This window comes from Pleuronectes platessa, chromosome 24 (assembly GCF_947347685.1).
Source record: "Pleuronectes platessa chromosome 24, fPlePla1.1, whole genome shotgun sequence".
Taxonomy (NCBI): domain Eukaryota; kingdom Metazoa; phylum Chordata; class Actinopteri; order Pleuronectiformes; family Pleuronectidae; genus Pleuronectes; species Pleuronectes platessa.
The window spans coordinates 2926275-2954148 of record NC_070649.1 but is presented as its reverse complement, the minus strand read 5'-3'; the positions used below and the strand labels follow the sequence as shown (position 1 = coordinate 2954148).

General features: G+C 43.1%; 1 protein-coding gene across 1 annotated transcript in view; it reads right to left on the bottom strand.

Moving 5' to 3' along the window:
• The window catches only part of dmd (dystrophin), a 118000-nt gene that overhangs the window by 77605 nt on the left and 12521 nt on the right, over positions 1–27874 (bottom strand). Inside the window, exons 5-20 of the mRNA XM_053417228.1 lie at positions 27227–27328; positions 26516–26586; positions 24615–24733; positions 20594–20793; positions 15225–15353; positions 13082–13177; positions 12816–12914; positions 11472–11653; positions 10287–10437; positions 8203–8322; positions 5891–5992; positions 4211–4318; positions 3864–4043; positions 2184–2353; positions 1567–1690; positions 526–604 (exon numbers count right to left, since the gene is read on the bottom strand). Of these exons, the coding sequence (XP_053273203.1) occupies positions 526–604; positions 1567–1690; positions 2184–2353; positions 3864–4043; positions 4211–4318; positions 5891–5992; positions 8203–8322; positions 10287–10437; positions 11472–11653; positions 12816–12914; positions 13082–13177; positions 15225–15353; positions 20594–20793; positions 24615–24733; positions 26516–26586; positions 27227–27316 (2020 nt within the window). The 5' untranslated portion in view covers positions 27317–27328. The remainder of the gene's footprint in view (positions 1–525; positions 605–1566; positions 1691–2183; positions 2354–3863; positions 4044–4210; positions 4319–5890; positions 5993–8202; positions 8323–10286; positions 10438–11471; positions 11654–12815; positions 12915–13081; positions 13178–15224; positions 15354–20593; positions 20794–24614; positions 24734–26515; positions 26587–27226; positions 27329–27874) is intronic.

Sequence of the window (27874 nt, the reverse complement as noted above, 5' to 3'; positions counted from 1 at the left end):
ACACACACACACACAAACACACAAACACACAAACACACACACACAAGCACACAGCCGTGCTCAGCAAGTTCAGGAATGTTTGGTTTAAGACGAGAGCAGCATCGTGAAAGAAAAAAGTATAAACTGAGTGTCTCTGTGCTTTCAGGAGCCCAAACAATCACACAAGGACAGAGGAGAGGACAGAGGAAAAGAGACATCTCTCTCTCTCTCTCTCTCTCTCTCTCTCTCTCTCTCTCTCTCTCTCTCTCTCTCTCTCTCTCTCTCTCTCTCTCTCTCTCTCTCTCTCTCTCTCTCTCTCTCTCTCTCTCTCTCTCTCTCTCTCTCTCTCTCTCTCTCTCTCTCTCTGTCTATTCCTCTCTCTATCAGTGTTTCTATGGAGACAAGGAGAGAGGGTGGGCCAGGTGGAGACGTTGCCATGGGGACAGACAGGGTGTGCTTGTGTGTATGTGTGTGTGTGTGTGTGTGTGTGTGTATGCATGTGAATGAACAAGTGTCTGAGTGGTTGTGAGTGAGTGTGCACATTACCCTGCTCAACCAGGGTCTGGGCCGTGCGTGTTGCCTCCTGCAGCTTCCGGTACTTCTCTGGCCGCTCGCGCTCTATCGCCTATGGCAGAGAGAGAGGGAGGCAGGGAGAGGGAGTGATGGGGCAGAGGGAGAAAACGGGGGAGTTAAAGGACAAGAGACTGACGTGGAGAAGCAGACAGTGAAAAGAACGATGGCCCGAGAGCCAGAGAATTATCATTCATTAGAGAAAGTAAAACCTAAACGAGTGAATCCGAGTGGTAAGAGTATAACTGTAAACAGTGAGAGGTCATGTAGCCTCTGATCTGTTTCTGCCAGATCTCAAGTACCAGTGTCTCACAAGCAGAAATCTTCATTTCATAAAATTCAGAGAGAAAAAACGTATTCTATGCAACAATTAGATCTTTAATCATCTTGTTATCTCCGTCATACTCATCTTAGAAACCACTCTTTTGTTCTCCTGCTTCTATTCTTCCTCTATATAATGTTTATCCAGCTGCATTTCTTTCAGTTTGAGTGTGTTACATTCATATTCAGTGTTAATTTCATGAATGAAAACTATGAAGAGAAATGTTTCCGTCTTCACGACATTAAACTAAATCAAAGTTTAACCAATTACTCATCTATGCCAAATGAAAGCTCTAACTTGTAAGACAACAGATTATTTATTTTGGACCTGGAGTTTCTTGTTCTTCCTGTTTTCTGTGGTTATTTTGTTTGTCTTCTGCTTTGGAGAATGTATTCAGTCAAATGGCCAAACCACAGGCAGCTGCTGCATCAAAGTTTAAATAACTCCACTATGACAATGGACACATTGCTGCATCTCAGATGCAGCAATGTGATTGCTATAGAGAAAGTAAAATGCATTCCTGACCCAGCTGTGCGATGGAACCTTGTTACTTCAGCATCGAAGGTCTCACCAGATTAAGCTCAGGGGGTCTCTCTCACGCACACGCACACGCACACGCACACACACACACACACACACACACACACACACACAGACACACACACGCACGCACGCACACACAGGGTGTGTTATACCTGCACTTTGTCATACAGGTCCTGAATGCTGCCCTCCTTTCGGGACACTGAGAATTCCGGGCTCTGGAGGATGGCCTCCCCGCGGGTCATGTAGCTGTGGAGCTCTGTGAAGTCCACATCGAACCTGACGACACACATGCACTCTGCAGTTATCAACAACGCTGCTGTGAGGTGTTTTCTATCAAATCTGTGTGTACAGGCACAAGGAAATACCCATGATGCAGTTTTATCTCTTACACTTCATCATTTTACAATCTGCAAAGTAAATAGTAGAGTGAAGTGTAGTGGAATAAAAAAGTAGAAGAATTCCATCTGTAATACAGAAAAAGTCAAAGTATAACAAAACTTTGTCTTCTGAATTCTCCTTTGCTACAGGATGAACAGAACTTTCTACTTCACTACTATCAAAGGTTCGGTTTGAAGCTGGCCTCCACTATCACCATCACAGATACTCATTGTCTCTATCTGCTCGTCACCTACCTGCTGAGATAAGACAGCAGAAACGGGTGCATGTAACTGAACATTTAACATAAGTTAGAGGAGAAATGTCGGATGTTATTATGCTCATGATATTTCAGAGGAGACACCTTCTTTGTACCAGTGAACAGTGAACTCACCTTTTCCTGAGTTCAGAGTCGTCCACGACCTGTCGCTTCTTCTGCGGTGGCGGCGACTCTCGTGTCTGTCGCACAGCGGCCACCTTCCCACTTGTTGTGACCTTAGTGACGGTGGTCGTGACAGAGTGGGTCAGCTCGGAGTGCTGGGACACACTGACACTCGATGACAGCTGCACACGCACAGAAAAACACACAAAAAGTGCATTAAAGTGCAAGTGCTACATCAGTTCACAAGGATCCGACTAAATCATGGAGATCTGAAATCACGGCTGCATCCCACACGTCAAGAATCCGTCACCACGTGTGTTTGTGATTATCTTCTATCTGTGAGTTTCCAGTTCTGGACAATGTTCAGTGTGCGTATGTGTGTGTAAGCATGTGTGTGTTCAGGTTGGTTTCAGCAGGGAAGTCAACTGGCAGTTAAGCAGCTGCCACAACTACTCGGGCTCCTTCATGCAGACGCCAGCGTGCTCAGCTGAAGTGGCGGGGACTAGCCTCTGAGGTCACTCTGCTAATTATCTGACTGATTATAATGGACAACTCTGAGGAGGAGGAGGAGGAGGAGGAGGAGGAGAGAGAGACAGGGAGCGAGGGAAAGACGTGTGTGCATCCAGTGTGACCAGTAACTTCAGGATGGATTCGAACTTCTGTGTTTGCAGTGTTGGCATGAGGAGTATGAGCATACACAGGACTGAATGCTGTCAGGGATAACAAATATATGCATGGCTTTAAGGACATAAAACCTTTTCCTTGGGGGGACTGACCACCTGGGGTCTCAATGTGGAAGGTCCCTCAAAGGGCCTGGAATGAAGAGCTTATAGGAAGTGACTCCTTATGTATAGAACCTATAATTTAGCACTACACCCCTGTCATTTGCAAAACCTAACACAAATAATTTCAGAAACGCACACAACGCTCGGTGTGCAGCTCTCCAGAGGCTTAAAAGATAAAAGTAACATTACAGAGCAGTACTTTATCAGCAAACAACTAAAAAGACACAGCAGCACTTTGTCTTTATCTTATCACTTGTCAGAGCGTGTCAGCTTGAAGAGCGACAACGGAGAGACGCAGACAAAGAGGGGGGGGGGGGGGGGGGGGAATTTATTGATAGTGTAGTTACAGAAAGAGATGAGACAACTGCTGAAGGGAGGGGGGGGGGGGTTATAATTGAACAACTGACTATTTTGAGAAGTGATAGAGAGGAGGGATTATTGTGACCGTGCTGCTTAAAAGTGCTGGATGTTTGCACAGGACGGGGCCGGTTTCGGAAAGACGAGCAAATAAGAAGATTCCATCCTTCCCTTCACATTCGTGTCCACTGGTGTGTGAAGTGAGGCTCTAATGACCTCTGTCACCAGCCAATCCATTCATTTCACGCTGTCCCTAAGGCCAGACACACACGCAGCGCTCTGGACTGGAGGTTTCATCACGGGGCGGTTTCATCACAGCGGCATTTTACAACAGGACCACCGTTGACCTCGGACACTACAAATAACCAGGGTTGGATTCTGACAGGAGCCCAGAGCGAGTCATCTGTACGACTTTAAACTAAACCAGCCAGATTTGTGAATCAGCATGGAGAAGTTATCATGCAATGTTCACATTTGGAGCCCTGGAAATGTTCTAAAAGAAAAAATCTACTACTTAAAATCCAAATCCCTGTACTCATGTCTGTTGTACCTGGGAGCTGCTCATCTCCAGACTCTGGATCAGTCGGTCCCAGCGCTGGGCGAAGCTGTCCAGTCTGGCTTCCAGTTTGTTTGCCACATCCTTGTTCTTTACACTGCACAGCAGGTCCTGACTCATAGAGCACAGCTTGTCCATGGTGGGACGCTTCACCTCCAGGTCTGCCTTCACCATCTGCAGGGAAATAAATAACGTTGAGGATGGAAGCCCTCCTGGTATGACTCTAACAATTTGTGAAAGAATGTGTAAAAGGTCAACTCAAATGGGTGTGTTGTTTTTGTTTTTACACAGAAGTTGGTTCATGTAAAGTTCACGGTCTAAGAAAAGGAATTGGTTCTCACAGCAAGCCGGCGGAGACTAGCCACCATCTCGGCCTGGTCCTTAAGGTTGGAGGTCTTGATGGAGCTGACCAGCTCCTCCTTCTGAGTCAGCCAGGAGTCAAACAAACACTGTGGGGAGGGGAGAGGAGAGGAGACCACGGAAATCCAAAGAGGTTTGTAGGAGAGGACAGATGAATGGATTCAAGTCAGAGAGGGGGGGGGGGGGGGGGAGGAGACAGGAAGAGAGGGAGAATAGAATGAGAAAACAATTCTTGTCAAGTGGAAGTCGGTGCACTTGAGGCCACCGTCTCCTGTTGGTGCAGAAAGCTGTTGAGTGCAGCATCATGCTCCTCAGGCCTCTGGGAAGCAGCCGGACAGTATCTCCCCTCTGCTCCGGCTGCTTAGGATGAATTCTGTTATCGGAACATGGACAGCTGATTTGCAACCAGAGCCTCGGGGTGAACCCTGAGCGAGCACTTATCCACAGCAAGAGGGGGAATTCAATTTGGTGCATTTCCTGATGTTTTGAATAATTTATCAAAACATTAGATTTTTATGGCTGTCTAAGAGCCAGTGCAGCCAGTGATCTCTCATCATAAAGTGCAGCGGAAGATTGTCTCAGGATCTGTCTGTACTCAGTTACCATGAGGAATCACACGTCTGGGGCCACACTGCACAAAATGTGAATACATACCTTCAGAATAAAAAAAAAATGAATCTATAATTCAAATAAGTCATAAACACCATGTAGTAAAAACGTCAAATAAATTACTTTTCTTAAATGTATGTTTGGCTCTAAATGATACAAATCATTTTTAATCAACTGAAATTGAATTTAAAACAAAGGGTGACTACGGCCTAAAGGGAAGAAACGCAAATCTAGTTTTGGGGATTTTAATTGAAGCCGATCAGTTAATCACATCAAAGCAACAATTGTGATTTTAGTGTCGTCAGTTATTAATCACACAACACGAGCAAATCGGATATCATGACACAGCCAATTTTCCTAACCACGTCTGCTGGGGCTAAAAATATCATCTGCTAGGAGGCTAATCAGGGACAGACAAAATAAAGAGTTGTCTCTAATGAAGGCGGCATCAGAAAGAGCATGTAATTAAAAACATTAATCAAAATCTATATTTATGTAACGGTCAGTGTGATCTGAGTGACCTTGGAATAAAGCTCTGAGCCAAAACTGCTTTGTGGAAATACAACATTTAAATAGGAGATTGGCTTGGGGATAGGACAGCTGTGTGTGTGACCTCATTCACACTTGGCATTCATTCACAATCTGTAACAGGAGATCTGAGTGGATTAGTGCATGTTCTTGTTTTGTGTATTGAGTATTATGACATTACAGAGCTGGTAGCCTGACTGGGGACTCTTCATCTTGTCCTGCTGTGTCCTGTCTCTCTCCGTTTGTGTATAAGTGACATATTAAATCTTGTGATGTACACTGGACACACACTCATGGGGACTCGTGCACATAATTCAGCTGATCTGTCTGAGATACATGACATAATGTGACGTCTGCCCCAGCTTAGATTCTCTCTTAAAGCATGAAGAATGTGGGAGTAGACATGATGTGGATGATCTAATCCCATTATACATGCAGCAGATAAACTGCTGTGTGTGCCTGCCTCAGCTACACACACACACACACATCTAAAGACACACACACATCTACAGACACACTCATACCTGTTCATTAGTGAAGTGCTGCCATTTCAGTAAAATCTCTTGAAGCAGAATCCAGCGTTCTTCTGTCCATTTACAAATGGCTGCCCAGCGATCACCAAGCACCTGCAAGAGCACACACACACAAACACACACACACACACACACACACACACACACAAATTAATGTCTACATTATCATACAAAATGTGAATTATTTCCCCTGAGGAATTGAGAGATTTACGTCACGTTGCCTCACAGGCTAATGGATTCACATTTTCATTGGCCATTTTCATAGCCCCCCCCCCCCCCAGAGGGACGGAGCTGAGCATGGTAGTGGAACAGTGTGAAATTCAGAGATGACAAGGGGCGAACAATCTCCTCACCCTGTGTAAGTGAATAAAAGCCTTTGGCTGTAGAGATAAAAAGGCTCATGAAATAAAGGATGAATACCTGTGTTTTATATCACCTTGAATCCAGTATAATCTGAAAATTTTAAAGAGGAAAAATCTCACCTATTATCCTCAGATGGATGTTTTTACAAACACTCAGGAAATAGACTTATGCAGTGATTTTCTGCAGCACATTCCGATCAACCTTGGATTCCTCCAGTCACACACCAACAAGTGAAGGAGCTGCTGTGCAGGAGGCTGATCTGCCCTTCAGAGGAACCTTGGGTTCAGTGTCTGGCTCAAGGACACGTTGACATGTGGCGGGGGAGATGCTGGGATCAACCCTGAGATAAATGGACGACCCACTTTACCTCAGCCCCCCAAAATATTTCAATGCTCTAAATTCAGTAGCATTTTAATTAAAAACAGTTGGTATTCAGTGGTGATACAATTTCACAATTAGATAATTAGTTGCCGCCAAGATTAATTGACCATGTTTGCTTCCATAGTACTGATTTGAACCGTTTCAACTGCTCCTCCCTGGCTACATCCTGCAGAAGCACTGACAGATGCAGAGGCCATATGAGCTGCAGAAGTTTATTCACCCTGACTCCGTTGTATTGGCAGCTAGCTGTTAGCAGAGGAAAATGGCAGAGACACTCCATTTAACCGGCAAAGACAAGACGCACAGTTTGCCCACTGAACAATGTCATCAGGGTGACAGAGAGACGGAGAGGAGAGAGAGGGTGGCTGAGGGAGGAGAGGAAATGAAAAGACAATGAGATGCAGGAAAGTGAGCGAGTGCAGACAGATGTGGAGAGAGAGGCTCAGCGGGTTAATCTTAAGATGAATAGCTTGTAATTAATCATGTGACAGTTCAGCTGCATGGGGAAACCAGGGAAGGCTTCTTCTCTCCTGCTTCCTTACATCCTGGCTAACAGTGTTTCCTCTCATCTGCTTATCCCTCTAATCTTGTGTTTAGTAATAAACTGCACTGCAGGAAACAAGTCCGCTTAAACCCCCAGACGTGGAAAAGAAAGTCCAATGAGGAATTGCATTAGCGTTGTAATGATATTAGATGTGATTACACTTTGCACACAGCACAACCGATGTGCGTTCGGCATTGTAATTGCTTAATATGACATGTAAAATAATTCCAATATACTTGCAGCGCTTCTGTGTGATTAACATACGTATATGTGCAAATTAGTTTTTTGGAAAGGGTGTCTGGAGTTTTAAGAGTTTATTTGTATCAACAGCTCCTCTAACGTTTCCCCCCCCGAGGGAAAGTGTCACTCTCGTCCAGCTATCCAAGATTCTTTATTTCCTGTTAGTGTAAATTGTCAGCTTTGCCCAAATGAAGACAATCACTTGAGCTACGCAGACACTAAACCCCCATGAGCTCGCCCTTTTCTCCACACATCAACTCGGCCCAGCGTGCACGCTTCACAGCAACCTTCATCTGTAATGAGCTCCGGTGCAGTTCAGGCTCACACCAGATTCCTCACAAACAAACCAGGAGGAGTGAGCACTAAGTTTAACAGACAGACCGATAACTCATTAGCTGGAGAGGTCTGCTGATGTCATCAGTGTCTTACTGATCCTCTGAACCTGAAGTGTTTATCTTCTCAAGAAGACACAACTGATATACCTCTAGATCTATTTTTCATGAGGAGATGAGAATGAAAAAACCATACTGCAACTTCATGACCTCTCATAGTTCTTTCTATTTCGACTAAATGTGATGTGACTCCACAGAAAGGTCAAAGGTCAGGCTGCTTTCTTATTGGGCTGTTCAGTTAGTGGTACAGACGCTTGTTTATCCAGCGTCCCTCGATCAACAGCACGTCTTCAGAGTCAGATACCTTCCTACAACTGAACAATGTGTGTGTGTGTGTGTGTTTGTGTGTGTGTGTGTGCATGAACTGATGTGTGCGCTCACACCTGAAGTTTGCTCTCCAAGGCCGCGGTGGCACTGTCTCCACTGCTCTCGTCCACCACCACCACCATGTGGGTGAGCGAGTTCACCCTCACCTGCTCCAGCTCCAGGTCCTCCTGCAGAAGCTGCAACACACACACACGTATGGAAAACATACAATTAAAAGCAGCACCACAAAAATACACACCATCTACTTTCAATGATGCTGAAAGTACAAACCAGGTGGCAACAGACCAGTTAGAGTGCACAGTGTTTGTTCCAATCATAAACCAATGATTTCTAAGTTAATGTGATCATGAAGTGCACGGTGTGTCCCCAGATACCCTTGATCTCATTTCAAATAAATTGAAGTAAATCTCTACAGCTGTTTGATTGGTGGTAATTCAACTGATCTGAACTCATTTTCCCATTCCCCCCCTTTTAAGTGACAGAAAAGCCAAAATAGCACCATAACTGAATTTATAGTCAACACATCCCAGTCATCCATCCTCCCAAATTGAACCCAGTGTGCTGCTTAAGTGTTTACCAGTGAATTTAATTACGACAGCTTCTGTGTAGTGAAGTTGGCTAATTGTTGTTTTGCCTCAGCCGGAGCCACTGCAGGCTTGTTGTTTTGAATCTGTTCTGACAGAGCCTCCTACTGAAATGGGGCTTGGGTTACACTAAAATCTTTAAAGCTAATTCCGTGCTATCAGGATTTACAGATGATGTTAAAGTGCAGAGCAGAGCCGGACGCTGCTGAACACACTGCTGCACTCAGTTCTTTTTGTTGGGATGGAAAGTTTGTTCTTAACTTTGGAAAACACCAGATTCATTATCTAGCTGCTCTGGAGTTAAAAAAAAAAAAAAATCATATATCATTATCTTCTACAGCAATGGGAGATTGTCAGAGAACAGCCAATGCTCAGATAAAAATTTCAATTTGTCTTCTATTGATTTTGTAAGGATATCAAATCCATAAATGTTGAAAGAGAAAGTAGACTTTATTGAATTCACCAAAATAAATCTACGGCACGATTTAGAGCATTAAGTCACAGGCTGCTGCTGAAACGTTACAAGAATAAAATGTGGTTAAGATGGTGATATATATCTGAGGCGTCAAACTGAAATGAAAAAGTCCTGAGAGACACAACAGCCATTTCCTGTGGACAAACTTGAGGCAAATTCTAAACAAGGTAAGTTGTGTAACTGCAGCTTAATTCTCTGTTGAAAGGTGAAACCTGGTTTGATGTGCGAGTTGAACGCCCTTATCTCACCTGAGGCAGAAAGCAGCGCCAGGCAGGACGCAGGAATCTTTCTTCTCCAGCACCCACATTGTTTAAAAAGCAAATACCCTTGTGCCTATGGACTTGATACTAGTAAGAACACATTCCATTCTACAGTAGCTGAATGTGCATCAGTCCAAACTGCATTTTCTCTGTACTGTATTTTTATATTTCTTTCAAACAATGATGGACAGAGGAATTACTGAACCTGGTTGCTCCGCACACAGACCCAGTTAGTCAGGGGTGCATCATATGTAGAGTAGCTAACTTTATTTCTATAGAACTTTTATTTCCATTATATCCGTAGAGAGATGTAATTGTGGGTGTTTTGTAATAAAAGGCTTTGAACTGCACATTAGGTCAAGAAATAAACAGACGCAGTAGATTCTACTTTCCTGTCACTTCTCCCCTTTCACCTGTCGCCTATTTGTTCTGTTCCCAAACCTCTGGTCATAGTATTTCATCATATATTTGTAGAAAACTTAACAAAGCTAATTGGGGCCATAACTTTACTAAACTTTCAATTTCACTTGGGTTGAAAACATTCATTACTTGCCCTGGATTCATTTGATAGTTGAACAATCATGTCCGGCCAGGAGGCTAATGTGTGCAATAACAGTACCTGTCGTTTTGATTGCAGCACTTAAAGCAGCCTGAAAACACCAACTCACTGCCGTTAAACTTTTGATTTTAACTAAATTTCAGACTTTGCAGTCGACTTAGCTTTGCTTCCTCCACTCTCAATGGCTCAATCCAAATTAGGCCGCCCTGATGGGAGGAGCTACAGGCCCACCTGTGTGAACATTAGGGTTACAGCTGCCCACCTTGTGCTCTTCCACTTGGTGCTTGATGTCCTCCAGGTCCGGGCCCAGAGGCTGAGCCCCCATCCTCTTGATGCGTCCCTCCGTCACGTCCAACCAGTCCATGAGCTGCTGCAGCTGCTGGTGCTGTAGGTCCATCAGGACCTCGTGGAGTCTGGGAGGGAGAGGGATGTCACTGAGCTGTCAATCACATGTCTCAACAGTGGGGGTTAACCTTTGACATTAACAGAGCCTTGCTCAAGGACAGTTCAGGTGAAGGTTTGGTTTAACACCCTCAAACAGTGATGGTTTAATGCTGCTTTCACTGGTGGAAATGGTCAAAGCATCTCTTCTCTTCTCCTGTTCACCACTCCATTACAACAGACCCTGGTTGTCTTGTGGTATTTGGTAGTCAAGGCCATGTCTTCATAGCCGTGTGCTTGAATCAACAAGATTATCATAGAAGATAGCTGAACAGTTAATTAAATTTGGCTCTGTGTCAGTTATCATCTGATCCACTGTAATTAGAAAGGCCGCTGTTCTTTGTATCCATGAATGTTTACTACTGTGCCGTGATCTTCATTAACTGTGTAAAAAGAACCTATGTAATCAAGGGTAAAGCCCAGGAATTTGAAGAGGTGTGGGCACCCTTAATGGACTTTCTCAGGCAACGGTAGATTATATCTATCTGTAGGGATATTGAGTGTGACTTTTTTTTAATTTATTTTATTTATTATTGTTATTATTTTACATAGGTATGTAAGTTTGTGTGCGTGTTTATTTTTATTTATTTATTTTTTGTATGTATTTGTATGCAGTGAAGTTCACCTGCATTTCATTGTGCAACTTGTGTGGTATGTGTCAATGTGTTTTGTATTGTTTTGTGTTTTGTATTGGAAATAAATAAAAAAACATTGTTAAAAAAAAAACTGTGTAAAAATAGATGGAAGTTCAGTCATAGGCCTCAAATACGTCAAATTGTAAGTGGACACACTTTCAGTAAAGTGTGAAGCCCAATCACAGCCAAGCTCTGATTATCCATCATTATCTATTTTATACTTACAGCCCGGCATGTTGTGCAAAACCTAATATTTAGTAGCTCCCTGACGTAAAGTTTAGATGGGAAGGTGGAAGTTTTCATATTTCAGATGACATTTGAGACTTGACAGTTCATCGTTGTATTAATTACTTTATCTAGTGAACATGTACCTGGTCTGTCTCTCCATGCTCGCCACTCTCAGGTGCTCCCACCGCGAGTTCAGGAGGTTCATCTGCTCCCTGACCTCCGAGTCCTCATCGTCTCTCAGATTCCCCTCCGACAGCAGGGCGGCGCCCGCCCGGAGGACCCGCCCCACGCTGCCCTGGTGGCTGGTCAGCTCCACCATGTACCCCTGGTGGGAGACAGACACACACATTTCACACATCACTTCTCCCACTCAATGAAGTATAGGCCCACCCCTCGATTTGGTGCTAAGTCTATTTCCTCTGACCACTTAACTCTTCTAATGTTCTTCTCGGGTCTTGGATGTCAAGGGTTAATTTCATTTTGACAGAATAAAAGTCATTACCAAGCCAGTCTTTGTGTAAAGCCACATCCATCAGAGTTAATGTAACACTTACAGTTCTCTTTAGCAGTTTATTATTAATTCTGCAAGTGGACAAACAACTTCAGACTCCACACATCAGCGGCGTGGACCTTCCTGACACGTCTGCTCGCCTTCCACCAATGAACAGCAATTTGTTTTTTTGGTGATTTTCCAGCCTGGCCCCTGCTCTGCCTTGTAACTCATTTGTGTGGAACTGCTCTTCCGAAACTTAACATCAACAAATAATTGAGTTTTGCCTCAATGAGGTTTTAAAGAGGTTCTGCTGTAAATAAGTAGTGTGCTTTCATAAAGTTGTTGGACCTCTGAGAAAAATGGTATTAATTTCTACAAAACCTCTTGATGCTACAGATTCATCTTTCACAGGATCGGCCTTGTGTAGTACCCTGTTCAAATCAGTGTGTAGTTATTAGTGTAGATACTTTTCAATTTGAAAAGCTCATTCAGATCCACAGGAGAATCTTGCCACAGGCCAACTCGTACATCGTATGCAGAGTAAACTTTGTGTTTTAAAGTGGAGCGGCCCTTCAGTATGTAAAGCGAGTATGTAAATGAACAACCACTGGCAAACATTCAGTTCAAATGAAACAGTTTAAGTATGAGTCATAAAAAAAATGACTTTGAATAAAACTGCACAAATCAAAGAAAGACTGAAAGAAAGAAAACATTTTATGTCAAAAAAGCAAAACGAGGTCATTACCAAGTATTTAATGAGCTGAGGGTTATAAGAAGATAGTAACAGTAAAAATAAAGTTTTACTATTTTAGGTGGATAAAAGTAAGTTGGATGAAAATGTAAGAAAGGAAAACCAGCATCTTCAGCATGATAATATTCATTGTTATAGCTCTATCAGCTCAGATGAGTCATTATGGAAGAATATTTTACATTGACAGTCCTGAATGTTTGTGTAACTATTTGCATTGAACATGTTCACTGCTCCAGCTCTCACCTCATGTGTGTGAAACTGATCCTTCACTTCCTCCACATGGCTGGAGATGGAAGGCTGGGCCTGAAGTCCGTCTTCAGCCGACAGCAGCCACGTCAGCACCTTCAAGTACAGGGTGGAATTAATATAACACTTAGGACTAAGATACACATTAGGTTTGGGGATATAAACATTTCTTATTGCTGACAGTAAGAAAAATTCAGATAACACCAGACTGATTATTTAACAGAAGTTAACAAGGGTTAGGGTTAAATCTAATCGGACCGTACCTCCTCCAGTGCAGCTTGGTAGCTCTCCAGGCTGGTGGAGCCCGGGGGGAGTGGACTGAGGCCCCGCTGCAGCTCCTCCTGGCTGGGCGTCAGGAACTAGTGAGAGGAAGGGATGGATGGGATATAAAGGGGCAGAGATGGAACAGGATAATGGAGGGTAGCGTGAGGAGAAACAGAGGAATGCATGGTGTCAGGGTTAGAAAAGGTGTTGAGAAGTTAAGGGAAGGAAATGAGGAGATGAAACGAGGGGGGAAGAGGACAGGGCGGCAGAGAGATGAGCAGAAAACCGCCATCATGAAAGATAGGTGGAAGATGGAGAAGATAGAGGGAGATGAGGAGAGGCCTGTTAGTGTTCGCCATTACCGGTACTGACAAGCAACTCTGGCCTTTGTCCAACCGTAACAACTTGTCCTCATTCTCTCTGGGTCTCTCCCTCGGTCTCGCTCTCTTTCTCTCCCTATCTCTCTCTGTGTGCCTGCTACTAATCTGGACACTAATAACTTCTCTCTTTTTATCTCGCCTCTATGCTCCCCTTCCCTTTCTATTCTTCACTCTGGTAATAAGGTTCTGAAAAGATACACGAGGCCCATCCGCAGAGCAACTGTCCAGCCTCAGTCAGCCGCCCCTCTCTCTCTCTTCTGTAGTATGTCCAGTCTGATGCTACAGCTTGAAATGCTTTTATATATAAAAAAAATACCACATTTTAAAATACTGGATGATCTGTATTCTCTATAGAAGAAAATATATTTCCACATCCAGAAAGGGACTAAAACTAAAAACTGCTAAACTCTGCTCCACACCCTGAGTTTCAAAGAACAGGGAGTGCTTGAACAAAGCTTATCTGTCAAATGATCTTTTCTTATTTTGATGCCTTTTAGGTTCCATCCAAGTTAAGTCGAGCACCCTGCTGGTACATTACATAATTGACACAGTATTTGAATATATTAAAGTCAGAAAGTCAGAGCAAATTAAAGAGGCCACATTTAGTCGCACAGTGCTAACTTTGAAAAACGGAACATTTTGAAATGTCAGGTCTTGGAATAGGGAGGAATTATTAAAAATAAGTACAAGAGGGGGTTTTGTTCAGGGCGCAGTGTTCTCTGTGGGGGAGAGGAGCTCCCTTTACCACAGAGAGAGCATTTTCACATGTCAGAACTTTTACAAACACAAAGGAACTCAAGAAAAACTGAAAAAACTTGATATGTGAAATCAGAAACAAATGAGAAGTGTATAGCTCCTCCTGATTGTACTAGTTTAATATTATAACTTATTTAAATATGCTTGTGATGATGGACTAGTAGACATTTAGTAGGTTTGGTGTAATTCTTCTAGTCAGTGAACCCTTTATTCCATTTGGCTTCTCATAATTAAAATCTAAATGATATGATGTCAACATGTCATCAGTCACGTGTCCCCTGATCGTAAAGGTCTTGGTTCCCTGAGAGTCTTCCAGAGAGAAGTTGCTACAGCACGTTACTCCCTGTTTCTTACACGTTTGCCTCAGTGTGGAAGGAACAAAAGAGATGCAGGGTGTTGATTAATGAGCTGTGCAGGAGCTGGAAGGGGTATTTTTAAACACAAGAGTGAGTCACATCAGCTAATTCCCCTCTTTCTATTCTTTAATCTAAGATAAACTAATTGGCACCAGTTGTTGATTCACATTGAACAACATGAGAAAGTATCAATCTTCTTATCTGACTCTCAACAAGACAGAATATGAGCAGGATAAGAATGTTACTGATTGATTAGCTTGCTTAAAGGCAAAACAATCACCCACCGCTTTAAGTGTAATTAGTATCACGTCTGGCTCATGAATTGTTAAAACAATAACAATAAAAAAGTACATTTCAAACTATGAATTATATTAAAACACCAAGTGGCTGGAGGGCACATATATCCAAAAATGTCCAGCTTAGCAAGTCCCACAGTTTCATATCCAATCAAATATCACTTTTCTGACACCAACTAAATGAACCCATCCTGTTGGAAGTTTACCCTCTGATGGAAGATGCACGATCACTCATAGACTTATGATGGACATTTTTAGTCAGTGACAGACAAGAGCAGCCAAAACAACACGTGTGCAGCCAGAACATGCAAAGACAGGTGGACGTTTGCCATGGAGTGTTAGCAAGACACGGACCTGATCAGTAAAACGCCTCCTCTTTTGCTCGGGCGACTTGACATAGGCAGCCTGGGTGTAGGCATAGCTTTTATAGCGAGGCTGAGGGGAGGGACTCCGCACTCGCCCATGAGCCACACTCACTGTGATCTGAGAGAGAGGGACAGAGAGATAGAGACGGACAGAGGGTGAAGCAGGAGGGGTGGGACACGGGCCAGAAAAAGAGATGAAGAAAGAAAAATAGAAGCAAAAGAATGCAAAACACAGCGCGAAAAAACAAACCAACAGCCAAATTATACAGAGGCAGGAAAATGAAGAAGGCCAGAAAAAGAGAGCGGAGTGCACAACAAGCAAGTGAATGAGAGGCGAGAGAGAGAAGCAGAAAGAGGAGAAAAAAGAAACATAAATAATCACACATGAGCTCTGTTTCCATCCAAATGTCAAGCTCATTTTAGGTGAACTTTGAAAACAGCAGGGGAAAAAAAGAATTGAATACAGATTAGGTGCATTTCAGTCACCTGAGGGTCAGAATAGACATTTCATGAGGAAAATAGAATGTCAAAATTGAATATTGTGCAAGTAGTTAGAAAATGCACTGAGCCTGTTACATAGTGTGAGAGTGACTTAACAAAAGCCCTAGTTCAAGGAGTCATTATACTTGGACTGAATCATTTCCTGAAATAATCTATTTATCAAATACTTGTGAGTTCCCTGAGGTATTCTTTGTCGTTTGTTTTTAGGGTTCAACATGTGACTCAAATAAATAACTTAAAAGGAATGAGGGCATTAAGTTTAACTCAGTGTTTTTCATAATAGGCAGTATATTTCTGGTTAATGCACTGGAGTAGAAGTGTAAGTTTAGTTAAGTTAGTACTAACGAATGAAGTATCTAAAGTTGTACTTCGGTGCAGCACCTGAGTAAATGTACTCGGTTATGTGCGTTGTCTGCTGGGAAAGAGACCTGAGTGTAAAACTGAAAAAGAAATGATGGCTGTTGAACTTTGGATGGAAACCCAGCTGTAGATAATGCAGACATGAGACGGAGACAGGGACAGGGAGAGCCGATGTGTGTGTGTGTGTGGACACAATGAGAAACAGACAGTCACAGCACAGAGTCAAAGCGGATGCTGTTGTGGATCCAGCTCGTACGCCACCCCCCCCCCCCCCTCCCCCCATCAGCATCCCTGACACACTGCACTTCTCTCTTACTATGGAACAATGACATCATCATCCTGGTTCCCACCACATTCATTCCAAACCAGCAGCAGATCTGTGGAGCTGCCGTCCTCAGCACTTTATCAGCAGCTGACAATTAACGGCCAGCAAACAACTTAGTGGTTTCTTTTTTTAGTTGACTTAGTTTCATTAGACCTCAGAACATTAATCATAACCAAAATGCAGAACATTTTCAGACCTTTTTAAAACTCGGTTTTTAAATTGTTTTATAACAGAGAGAAGTTTTGGTTGGGAGATGTTAGGAGACTCTTCTCAAAATCTATTGTTTCCCTCAATATGGCTCACAAATCCAGTTTGCTTTCCCTTTGGCCTGGGGTCGGGTGCAGCTGTTTTAGCAGCTTTTAGAAAGTACAAGGGGAAAATATTCCACTCAAGTGCAGATGTGCTGCACACTTGATCACTCTCACACCGCAATGTCCGATACATAATTTATATCCCATTAATAATCTGCATTCACCTCACATGTCTCCCATGCATGATGAAAAATTCAAAGGATCCCTAAGTGAATCCTTCCACTAATGAGTCATTTAGTGTGTGGCATACACACACGAGTAGATCAAGCCTCTTGGAAGAGGTTAACTGTTGGTTGTACAGCAATGGAACTATTACTTTCCATTTTATTTGTGAAAAATTATAGAGTATAACCAGTATAAAATACATCTATTGTATATATATTCATAAAAGTTTTATTAGGAGAGGCAAGGCTGCAGCTGGTCGAGCAGGCACATCAGATAACAGCCTAACCCTTTAGCTCAAGGATTTTAAAAGGCACTGAAAATTCATGGGGGGTGTTAGCAAACAAAATCAATAGCAGCTTTACGTGTCTGTTCCGAGAAATGGAAAAAAAAGTGTGTATAATCCTGTTACATGTGATGTATAGTGAGCTAACTCCATTTGAAAAGGTATATAGTGAAATAATGCTTTCATGATCCTGTGTAATGGCGTGATGCAAAATCAATCAATACATGTTTCAGAAAGTAGAACCTGAGACCCTAACAGTATTTTTAATAATAACAAAAAATAGCTTTTCTTCCTAAAGTTGTGACTGGTAAGTAAAAGCCAAATATTTCTATTTATATCTGAAATAGGCTAAAGGACAATGATTGGATTTAAATTTTGAGTTAATGTAAAACGTCTTCTATAGTTGGAGTTAAGCCTCAGTGCCACAAGCCCCGCCCACCTAACCTTTTGACCCACGCAGCCGTCAAATTGTGTAAGTTTCAAACAGCTGAGCTCTCGCCTGTTTGACACGCTTCCTTCTTTCTGCAGCAACAAGCTGAACTCCAGTTAATCTGCCCGTCACAGACGCCTTCTATCTCCCTTCAGCCGTCACTGTTTGAGTCTCTGTCTTCTGTTTCACCCCTCGCTCTACTCCCCTCTCTCTCTTTCAAGGTCGATTGGATACAGAGCCGACAGCCAGAGGCGACTGGATCAAATGGTTTCTGGCAAACAAACTCACGTGCACATTACTTCCACCTGCTCCGAACACCAGGTGAGTCAGGACATCTCAGAATGTCACAGATTAACTTTGACTGGTCTTGAACGATGGTCTCAAAGTTTGGATTTAGTAATGTGTACGTCTCTCCTCTCCTCCTTTGCGGTGGGTCGGGGGTGCGGTGTTGATGTAAGGAGGTGGTGACGGTGCCGCTGCTGATGACAGATGAGGCGGGAGCCAGATAATAGCTGTTGTCAGGAACTCGGTTTCTCTGACTTCTCCCTCGCACGTCTCATTTGTCTGCTCCATGTCACTCTTCACTTCTGTTCTGTACTTCTTTATCTTCACACTCCCCTGCTTCCTTCCCTCCTTCCCTCTTTATCTTTTCAATTAAATTTACATCTTTCCGCTGCACTTCTCCGTCCGATTCCCAGCAGTGAAATTCCTGCAGTCTCTCTCCATTTTCAGACAGAGAGCTGATGAAGGAGGGAGGCTGAAGTGGCCATTAAACAGAGTGAGATAATAATATTACCAGCCATTACTCCAGGAAGTGCACTCCATCCTACTTTGGCGAGACAGCATTACACTGACCTCTGTTTAACTCAGCTCCAAAGGTCAGAGCTGGCGGATCGAATTTGTGACTTTAGATTTGGTCCATTTTAACGGCACATTAATTCCGAGCTTCTGTCTCAATTCAGCTGTCAATTTTCATTCTGACACTCACTAATTCCAGCTACTGACGCAAAGAAGGAGATATGTGGGCGGCTCCTTTTCACTGGAAGCAGCCGAGGGCCTGGCAGGAGTCTGGGGATCCCTCGGAACAGGCAGGAGGAAGTGAGCGAGGAAAAGAACATCTGCTCCGAGGGCTGCCTCTGAGCCGAGACTCTAGGATGAGTGTGTGGCTACGAAATGGATAGATAAGTGGATGAACGGACAGATGGATGGCCATTAGATGGATGCTGAATTCAAGTTTCATTTCAAAATAAGGTTTGGGAACATAAACCGCTCTGCTCAGTGCGCACAGGATCTTAAAAGGGTAATTGCTTCAGTGCTACTCTGGTTCGCTTGTCGTGCCAGAAGACGCTCGCCGCCTGCCAATCTTAGGTTTGATAACACAGACAGAGCAGACTTAGTAATGCACCAATTAAAAACACATACTTCTACATCATTATATCCACTTGCTGGTGCAGAGTACCTATTCAAAGCTAATACTTTATATAAAGTGCTCTTTATGAGCCTTGATATTTCTATTATAATTATTAGACTGTGCAGCATAGGTTTGAAAAATGAACATAGACTAACTTTTCAACCTTGTCCAAGAGGACTGACCCGATGTTTTATTCTATATTTCTTATATTTGAGGAATAAACAAGTAGATGTTCATTACGTCTCTTATTGCTTGTGAATGGAGGGAGTAATACAGCCCACTTTAATGTTTCCAGGCTTGAAAGTGCTTTTATTTCCTCAAAGCTGGGTTAACATGACTCGCTACCATCGAGGAAATGAAATCACAACGACTAAAAACGAGCTCTGAGCTTCTGCTGGCTTCTTCACTGCAAACCAGAGGGAGGAGCTGTCAAACAGCCAAGAAGGTCTGACCTTAAACGGCCCCTTTTTGTCAAATGCAATTTCAGGAGCAGTAAAGCTGTAGGGATATTGTCTTTAGTCAAATCATCTATCTTTAGCCTTTCTGTGCCAGATTGTCTGCCTAATCCTACCATCAATTTGTGATATTTCTCCTCTTAATCCTAACTGGTAATTGAAATGGTCGTGATAATCTCATCACAGCTGGATTCTCCAGGAAACCTCTTCTCAGTTTGCTGTCACAATATGAAGTAAGTGTGCTGTCAAACTTTATCCTGAGTATAATTAACTCTTCGTCTTTTTAACCACTTGACTTCCTCTTATTTAACAGAACAAGAGGAATCTTTTGGCTGCTTTTAGAAATGTGAGATCTAAGTGTCTTCACAGCTCCACTGTTCCCCGACCTTTCCTTTTCCCTCAAAGATTTAAAAATCTCTGCCGAACTCCTCAGATTCATTATATTCTTTGTGCTGCTGCTGCACAGTCCTGATTTAAGACAACTCCAAGGACATTTTGAAGCAGGGATCATCTCTTCATCTTTTCAAAAATACTTCAGCAGTGAGTGTGTCCTGTTCACTTGATATCTTGATAAAGGAGCAGGTTGGCAGGAGATAAGGGGATTGAAGTAAATAAGTAATACTACTAAGTGTACTTGAATATTTATTTGAGTGTGGGTCCATTCTCAAGAGCAGAGCAATGAAATGTCAAAGTTGATAGTAAATTATTGTACATGCAAAGCAAAGACCCATGAAAAATGAATGGCATCTTGTTCTCGTCAGTATTTCAGGTAAGCTGCGTGGTAATGTGTTTTTGCTTTTACCATCGAAGAACACAGGAAATATTTCTGTGGGTATAACTCGATAAAATTTGTAAAAATGCTGAAAACAATATTCATAATTCAGACATTAGTGTCTTTTTCCTACATCCGACATTTCAGCATAACTACAAATATAGCTCCAGTCACTGCACAAGGTTTGGCTTGTGAGCAGAGATCAGTGGAGCCGCTGCATCTCAGTGGGGAGTTGAAAAGTCAGGAAATGAAAGCAGGAAGGAAGTTCTCAGTTCTCACAGACTGTGATATAGATCTTAAAACCCATAATGAACAGTGATAAGAAGCGTCAGCTGTGTGTCTAACCTGCTGAGAGAAGCGCTGCTGGGTCTGGATCTGGTAGTGCTCCTCTGCTGTCGTCCGGCTGATGCTGGCCGCCGGCCCGGCTCTCGGCAGAGTCTCCACCTCCTTGATGGCCTCCATTGAAACGCTTTGGGGACACACCTGGAAGAGCGAGGTCACGTACATGAGGACGCTCTTCTTGTCCGGTCGGGGCACCGCCACATCTGAGGAGCACAAAGTCAATGTTTACATCGTCCAGGAACTTCATCAACAGTCCGTCTTGGCCCATAACTGCAGTGAGTCAACGATACCCACTCACTTCTCAAGCAATACAGATGATGCTGAGACACAGCAGGAGGGAAGGTAATGCTCAGGTTAAACCATGGAGGTACTTCCACACAGCAAGTGGTTCTCCATGGGATTTGGCTGCAGATGAGCCACTGGAGACTGGCAATTGCATCAGTTCATGATGGGTGGACTTTAATGTGACCATGGCACCCACAGAAACTACAGGGGCAGAAAGTTTTGTAAGCCACTGATGACTCATTCAACTGGTATCTGAGCTGCTGGTGATGATTCACCTCTGATTCAGCAGCAGAGAAAAAGACAGAATCTGTGGGAAAGTCTGATTATCAAGTCTGGAGAATCGACCACTTTGAACCTGCTGCATTAATCGCGTCAGGTTGCTCAGCACTTCCTCTATTTGAGCTACAATCATCATTATTCTGGGTGGATAGCGGTTACCAGTGGCCTGTGGTGTAAAGGCTGGTGGGATCCGAGGTAACTGGGAGTTTGATTCCGTCGGAAAGCACCAATCTTAAATAGATGGGAGCTGATTTTTGTTCCTTGTGATATTAAACTGAATATCTTTGGCTTTGGGGCTGGTGGCTTTGCAAAACAACAAATGAGAACATGTTAAGTTTGAAATTGCATTTTGAGCTCAGAAACTTCGGCAAGTTAAACATTTGACATGTGTGTATCCATGTGGGGATAAGAGCATGGCTGATTCTCAGGTAACCCGCAGCCTGCAGGGGGATGGAGCAGACAGTCATTTGTCTCAGTGTCCACTCACGACTGGAGGCCTCGGTCTGTACTGCTTTTTTAATTTCCCATAGCATCGCTGTGTGTCAGTCAGCCTGTCTGCCAGGAAGCTCACAGCTAAACCGAGTCCAAGCAAACTCGTCCAACAGGTAGACGAGATGAAGGGCGATTTCGAGACGGGTGGCCAAGAGCCTGGGGCCTGGGCAAAACTAGCACAGACGGATCGCAGCAGATGAATGAGCTTCGTAAGAGCCTGAGACGCAGAGAGAAAGAAGATAAGGAGGAAGTTTAGGTTTAAGCCGAGGGAGAAGCGTCTGGGAGCGAGGGAGGGGAGGAGAAAACCCTGTTAATAAACTGCTGGTTGTGGGTCTGTGTGGAGCGAGGGTAGCTCATGACTTCAAGAGTAACAAATGGCAGCAAAAAGAAACAAAACACACAAGATGTGCGTTGGCCGTGCACCAGGAACACGACTGTGTGTGTGTGAGAGCTGATGTGAGCCTGAGAGAAATAAACACACAGAGTAATAGTCCTATATTTGGGCTGTGGAACGGTGACTTATGAGCATCAGAGAGAGATCTCAGGCTGTTATTGTTTGTGTGAGGAGGACAAACAGCTCCATAAACACAGGCACCATCTGCAGGAGGGTGTCGATGTGCACACGCCTCCCTAACTGCTTCTGATCACTCGCTTCTTCTGTCTAATCTCCATTTTTATCATTTCACCACAGCTCTGCTACGTGTGCACACTAACGATGGATGTCCGTGTGTGTAACGGAGCTTTCCTGTGTGTGTTCGAGTGGATTGTATGTGTGTGTTCAGGCGTGTCAGTGTGTACAGCATCTGAATGAATGAGCACATATGTGTTTGCTGTTTTTTCTCCCATGTTGCTTCAAGGTTATCTGCTTGCGTCTGTTTGTCTATGTGCACGGTGATTACATCTAAACATACACTGCGTAGCTTGGATTCAATATTTTCTAAAATTACTCTCTAAAAACTGTTTTATTTGGTATTTGCTGATATTTATCTGATAAAATCTTATTCTTGTACCAAACACACATCAGATTATTCCATTCATGACTTGTCCTTGATGCTACATCCCCCCCTCAGATCAGATGTAACTTCAGAGACAGACTGTTTGGTGGAGAGAAACTTGTCAAACCAATATTCCACAGTTTGCTGTGTTTGTGCAGGAGCTCTATATGTGACTCCCGAGAAAAACAAATCAAGAAGTGAGTTGAAACTCTGCAGCTGCGTGAGAGCTTTGACTCCGGGCTGCAGAAGTGAACAAAGCCTTGAGAGCAAAGGGAAACAATGCCGAGACGAACAAGGAGAGTGGAAAAGGAATTAGAGAGACGCAGACAAAGACGGGATAAACAAAAGGTGGAGACACACAGAGAAAAACAGGTGAGGGAAGAAATTAAACCATCAGATCCTCATTCTAATGCTTTAAGAAAGCACATGTGTGAATGTTAAATTAATTAAACCATATGTATCAACCAGGTTTGGGGTCAGCTCCACAAGGTTTTTTTTTTAATTTATAGAGGACACAGTCTGTTTGATTCATATCTAAGGTGATGAAGGTGTAAAATGTGAGTGCTGTTGTGGAGGAACTCATCTGGGCAGATGTGTTATTGAGCAATATGCTGCGGGATGATCTGAATTTAAATCACTCGCTCACATTTCCAATGTTCATCCTCACTCCTTGTTTATTCTGACAAACTTTCTACTTGTCTCAACCAACTATTGTTGAACTGGAGTTTGTACCAGAACTCAGCTGCAGGGATTTGACTCAGAACTCAAGGGCATGAACACATCACACCTGAGACGTTTTCAGGACGTAACTTTTCAATCCTGCTGCAGAAAGCACCTTTTTGCTTAAGTTTTATTTGCGTTCTCATATACAACGCTTTTGGAAAATATCTGTGAAATGTCCAAACTAAAGTGCATGTGTGGAAGCATCTGTTTTCTCCACCTCTGGTCATGTTCAGTCCGAGTTTAGCCTCGTTTGTTGAAGAACGAGAGAATACTGTAGAGCTGCACTGACAACATAAAGGGCTCTGGCAAAAAAAATACAAGGTCATCTGGTGTTTCTGTTTATCTCCTGATTGGCATGAGAGAGATAAAAGGGTTACTGCCATAATTACTTCCAGAGCAGTAGCATCCTGTATTATAACCTTCTGTCTGTGTTTCGGTGCCTGATAAGCCTTTAACCCATTAATCTGTTACTCCACGGACCTGGATCCTATTTCCGGCTCAGTCTAAACCTGGAAGACCCTGAGCCAGTAGAACGCCCTGCCTGAGGAAGAAAGGTTTGCTGAGTCAATCTCATCTTTTAAATTTAATCTTAAATCCTGATTTTGTTCTTTTTACTTCAACATCCTCCTCGGAAAATTAAATGAATCCTTTTCACAATCGTTTTATTCATTTTTGAATAACGATAACTGAGGGTGAGGGTATAGACAAATGTTCACTTCCTGTATTAAGTCTAAGAGAAGTTAGATAAACCATTATTAAGCAGCCCTGTCTCTTACTCCCACCCAACTTTATCTTTATCGACCTCTTTCTGACGAGTGCAGTAAATCTGGATCTGCTGGTTGTTCGCACAAAAACAACAACACCCCCATTTGTCACACAGAGACAATGTTGCAGTAAACTTTGACCCCGGTCATCTTTACTCACTTTATCCTCTTGCCTTGACAGTTTTGATTAAGAGCCTATAAACTGGTCTGAGGTCAGCGTCAGCCCTGGCAGTTATGGATGCATCTGTGAATGTACTTGTTAGGAGGCGTCTACTGTAACTACTCAGGCAAGTAAAGTGTTTTTATTGCCGATCTGTCACCTGTGCATCCGTAAGTTTTCCTTATGGCACCCGATCACATCATGGGTCATGATTAGAAGGCGGGAAACACGATGGGAGCTTCATCTTCACTAGTGTTTTCTGAAATAAGCAGTGTTTTAGTGTGCATGTGTGCGACTGTGTGTCTGTGTGTGTGTGTGTCTCTTACCCTCAGGGTCCAGCAGTCTGTCTATGCCCAGGTGTTGTTCCGCCTTACTGAAGGCGTGTTCCAGTCTGTCGATCGCTGACGTCTTCTTCTCCACCGAGCTCCAATCAAAAAGCTCAGGTCTAGAAGAGAAACAAAACGCTGATCATACTGAACCTGCATTTTAATTTAGCCAGATGAAGAGAAATACCAAGAATTAGCCGGATCATGTCCCTGGTTGGTCGTCTTCTCAGAGCCTCAGTGGAAATGCTTTATCACATGTTGCAGTCCCCTCAGTAAACTGGGCTGACATTTTAATAATAAAAATGTTTAATGCATTTTATTATATTGCACATAGTTAAAGTTTCGCAAAAAAGTGAAACACAGTGTAATTGTCTCACTGCAGCTGATGCAGCTAAGTTTATTTCTGGACTTAGGTTACGGTCAGTCAGCAGCCGCTCATCTGCCGTGAGCTGAACGCACTCAACCCAGTCCGCCATTCATTTCCTCAGTGAACAATGGAAGTGGACCCTTATGATGCAGAAGAGCAAGTTCACCTTGTATGTGATTTGATTTTAAATTTGCCAAATGTTCCTTTACTACAGGAGCAACAGGGCAAACGATGTGCAGGGCCGTGCCCTTGGTGTCTGTGATCTCTGCTGCCGCAAGGCGCCTGCTACCAGATGCTACCGAGCCATTATTTAATTCATAATTATATGAGGCCTGAGAGCCAAACTCCTGGTTATCCACCGAGTCAGATGGACGTTATGTATCAACTCTGAAGAGCCATTCATCCATTTATTCATCTGGACGTTCATTTTTTATCCATGAACTGCAGGTCAGACAGCCACTAGCGACCAGAGGGTGGGGGGGTGGTTCATAGACAAATCATTTCATAATAACTTAGGAACACACTACCCACAATTGGCCTGTTGTTAAATTGTTAAATAATAGTTTTTAAGATTTTCAACATGTGGTTAAAAGACAATTGACACAGTAACAGATGTAAAACAATCAGAATTCAACTATTTACTGTTTAACTGGCTGCTCTGACTCACTGACACTGGGCTATTTGCTGGTTGGTTTAACAAAGTGCACAGTGGTGGGTTTGACAGCACCCATCCATCACCACACATCTGGTTTCACTGACACCTGACCTTGACCTCGTGGATGAGCTCAGGACATCCTCACTTTCATTCTCATTTCAGGACGTTCCCAAATGCGTTCTATGTAGACTGGGTGTCTGGGACTATTTACAAAGATCCTCCCTCTGCTTGTTTAGTCTCAGCCACGTAAATACAACCCTCTGCTACATCACACTACACGCAGAGGTTTGTCAATATATATGAGGGATAATTACAAAAATCTTTCTCTGAACAAATAGGTTCATGGGACATTTTAATCATGGCAAAAACAACACTGACAAATACAATTGAGATTCCTCCATGCGTTACAAGCAGCAACACTAACAGTCCAACTCATTGACGTCCAGTGTACAGCTGATTAGGTTTAAATGAAAACTATGTCAGGCTTAATGGAGCTGCCACTGTCTGCCTCTGTGGCCCCGTCTCTCTTCGTCCTTTTTCTAAGAGCTCAGTTAAATGGGATCATTTTACACCTCCAAGTATATCTCATACAATTTGTGAACAAGATCATAATTTAGGTATCTTATTAATCCAATGGTTTCTCCCTCTGCACCTCATTGACTTCCCACTATTTGTCTGTCTATTATTTTATTATCTTCCCTTGTCTCTCTGTATGAACACACACACACACACACACACACACACACACACACACACACACACACACACACACACACACACACACACACACACACACACACACACACACACACACACACACACACACACACACACACACACACACACACACACACACACACACAAGTTGCTGTACTATACCTGTGGCTGTGGATGAGGGCATTGAAGGCCAATCCATCATTCCAGCTGCTGGAGAAGTTAACCACGTTGACCTGAGGACAGAGATAATGGATATTAAAGGGCCAACCGGTGAATGCAGTGTGACAGCCACCATAGAAACACTCTGATCCCAACACTGGGGACAATTTTGATAAGTACTCACTGGATTGAAGACCTATTTTACCTCTAAAATTGATATAGAAATACAGTGACAGAATGCTGGGGCTCAAAATGGATTTTAAATGTAATATATTAATCTGCATCCCGGTTTCAAGGTGTGCAGTAGAGGAGAATATGCTCTGATTTAGAAGAAAGAAAATGTTGGATTTTTCTTTCAACCTGAAAATGTATTTTTAGGAGAAAGTCTCTTAGTTTCACACTCACTAATAATATGATGGCACTAATCCCAGATCTGGAGAAACACCTGAGCCGTCTCCATTATCTACTGGACCAAAGCCTATCTATCCATTAGGCTTCATGAAATCTGGTAATAAAGAGTTTAGTGATATCCTGTCACACAGACAGAGTAGACAAGAAAAGGGAAATGTGTGTAATCCAATAAATACCACAAAAAAAGAAAGGCAGACAAATGTCACTGCCAGTTATTCAGTGAATTATTGTTCTTTCCTGAAAATAGAGGTGAGAGTGCAGAGGAGGAGAACCTGTGGACTGGGTGTAGAGCTCAGAACCTACCTGAGGATACTGCCGCGTGTTCTGACGAACCCAACTCAGCAGAATCTTCTCACTGTTGGTCTGCTTTAGGCCCGCCATCACATCCTTCATCACATCCTTTACCTGCACACACAGAAACACAAATTCAAGCTTCATCCACGTGCGTATAACAAAGGATTCGAACATGTACACTCTCCAGTGTGATCATCTGAATCTCACTAATGACCCATAGAGGGTGGTTGATTTATATGAGGCATCATACTCTTTGGATAATTAATGAAGTTGTTGCTGGAGATAAATTTGCCTTTTTAAATGTCTGAGGTCAACTTATATATCTTAGCTTGATGCTAATAAGATGCCTGGTGATGTAACTATACAACAATAAAGAGACATTTCATAAAAATAACAGCTGCTTTCTAGCAACGTTTTGACACGGCCTGTCAGTGGATACGATGAAGCTTCATACATCGGTAACTCCAAACTGTAGCCCACACACACACACACACACACACTCAGTAGAAGTGCACACAAAACAGTCAAAGAACACAAGTGTGTGGATGTTGTTGCAGTGTGCACAAGGTGGATTTTTGGCAGGTTGTGAGTGACAGTTTTAGAGCACTCGTTCGGGGCTCGGAGGGAGAGAGAGAGAGAGAGAGAGCTGTTACACTT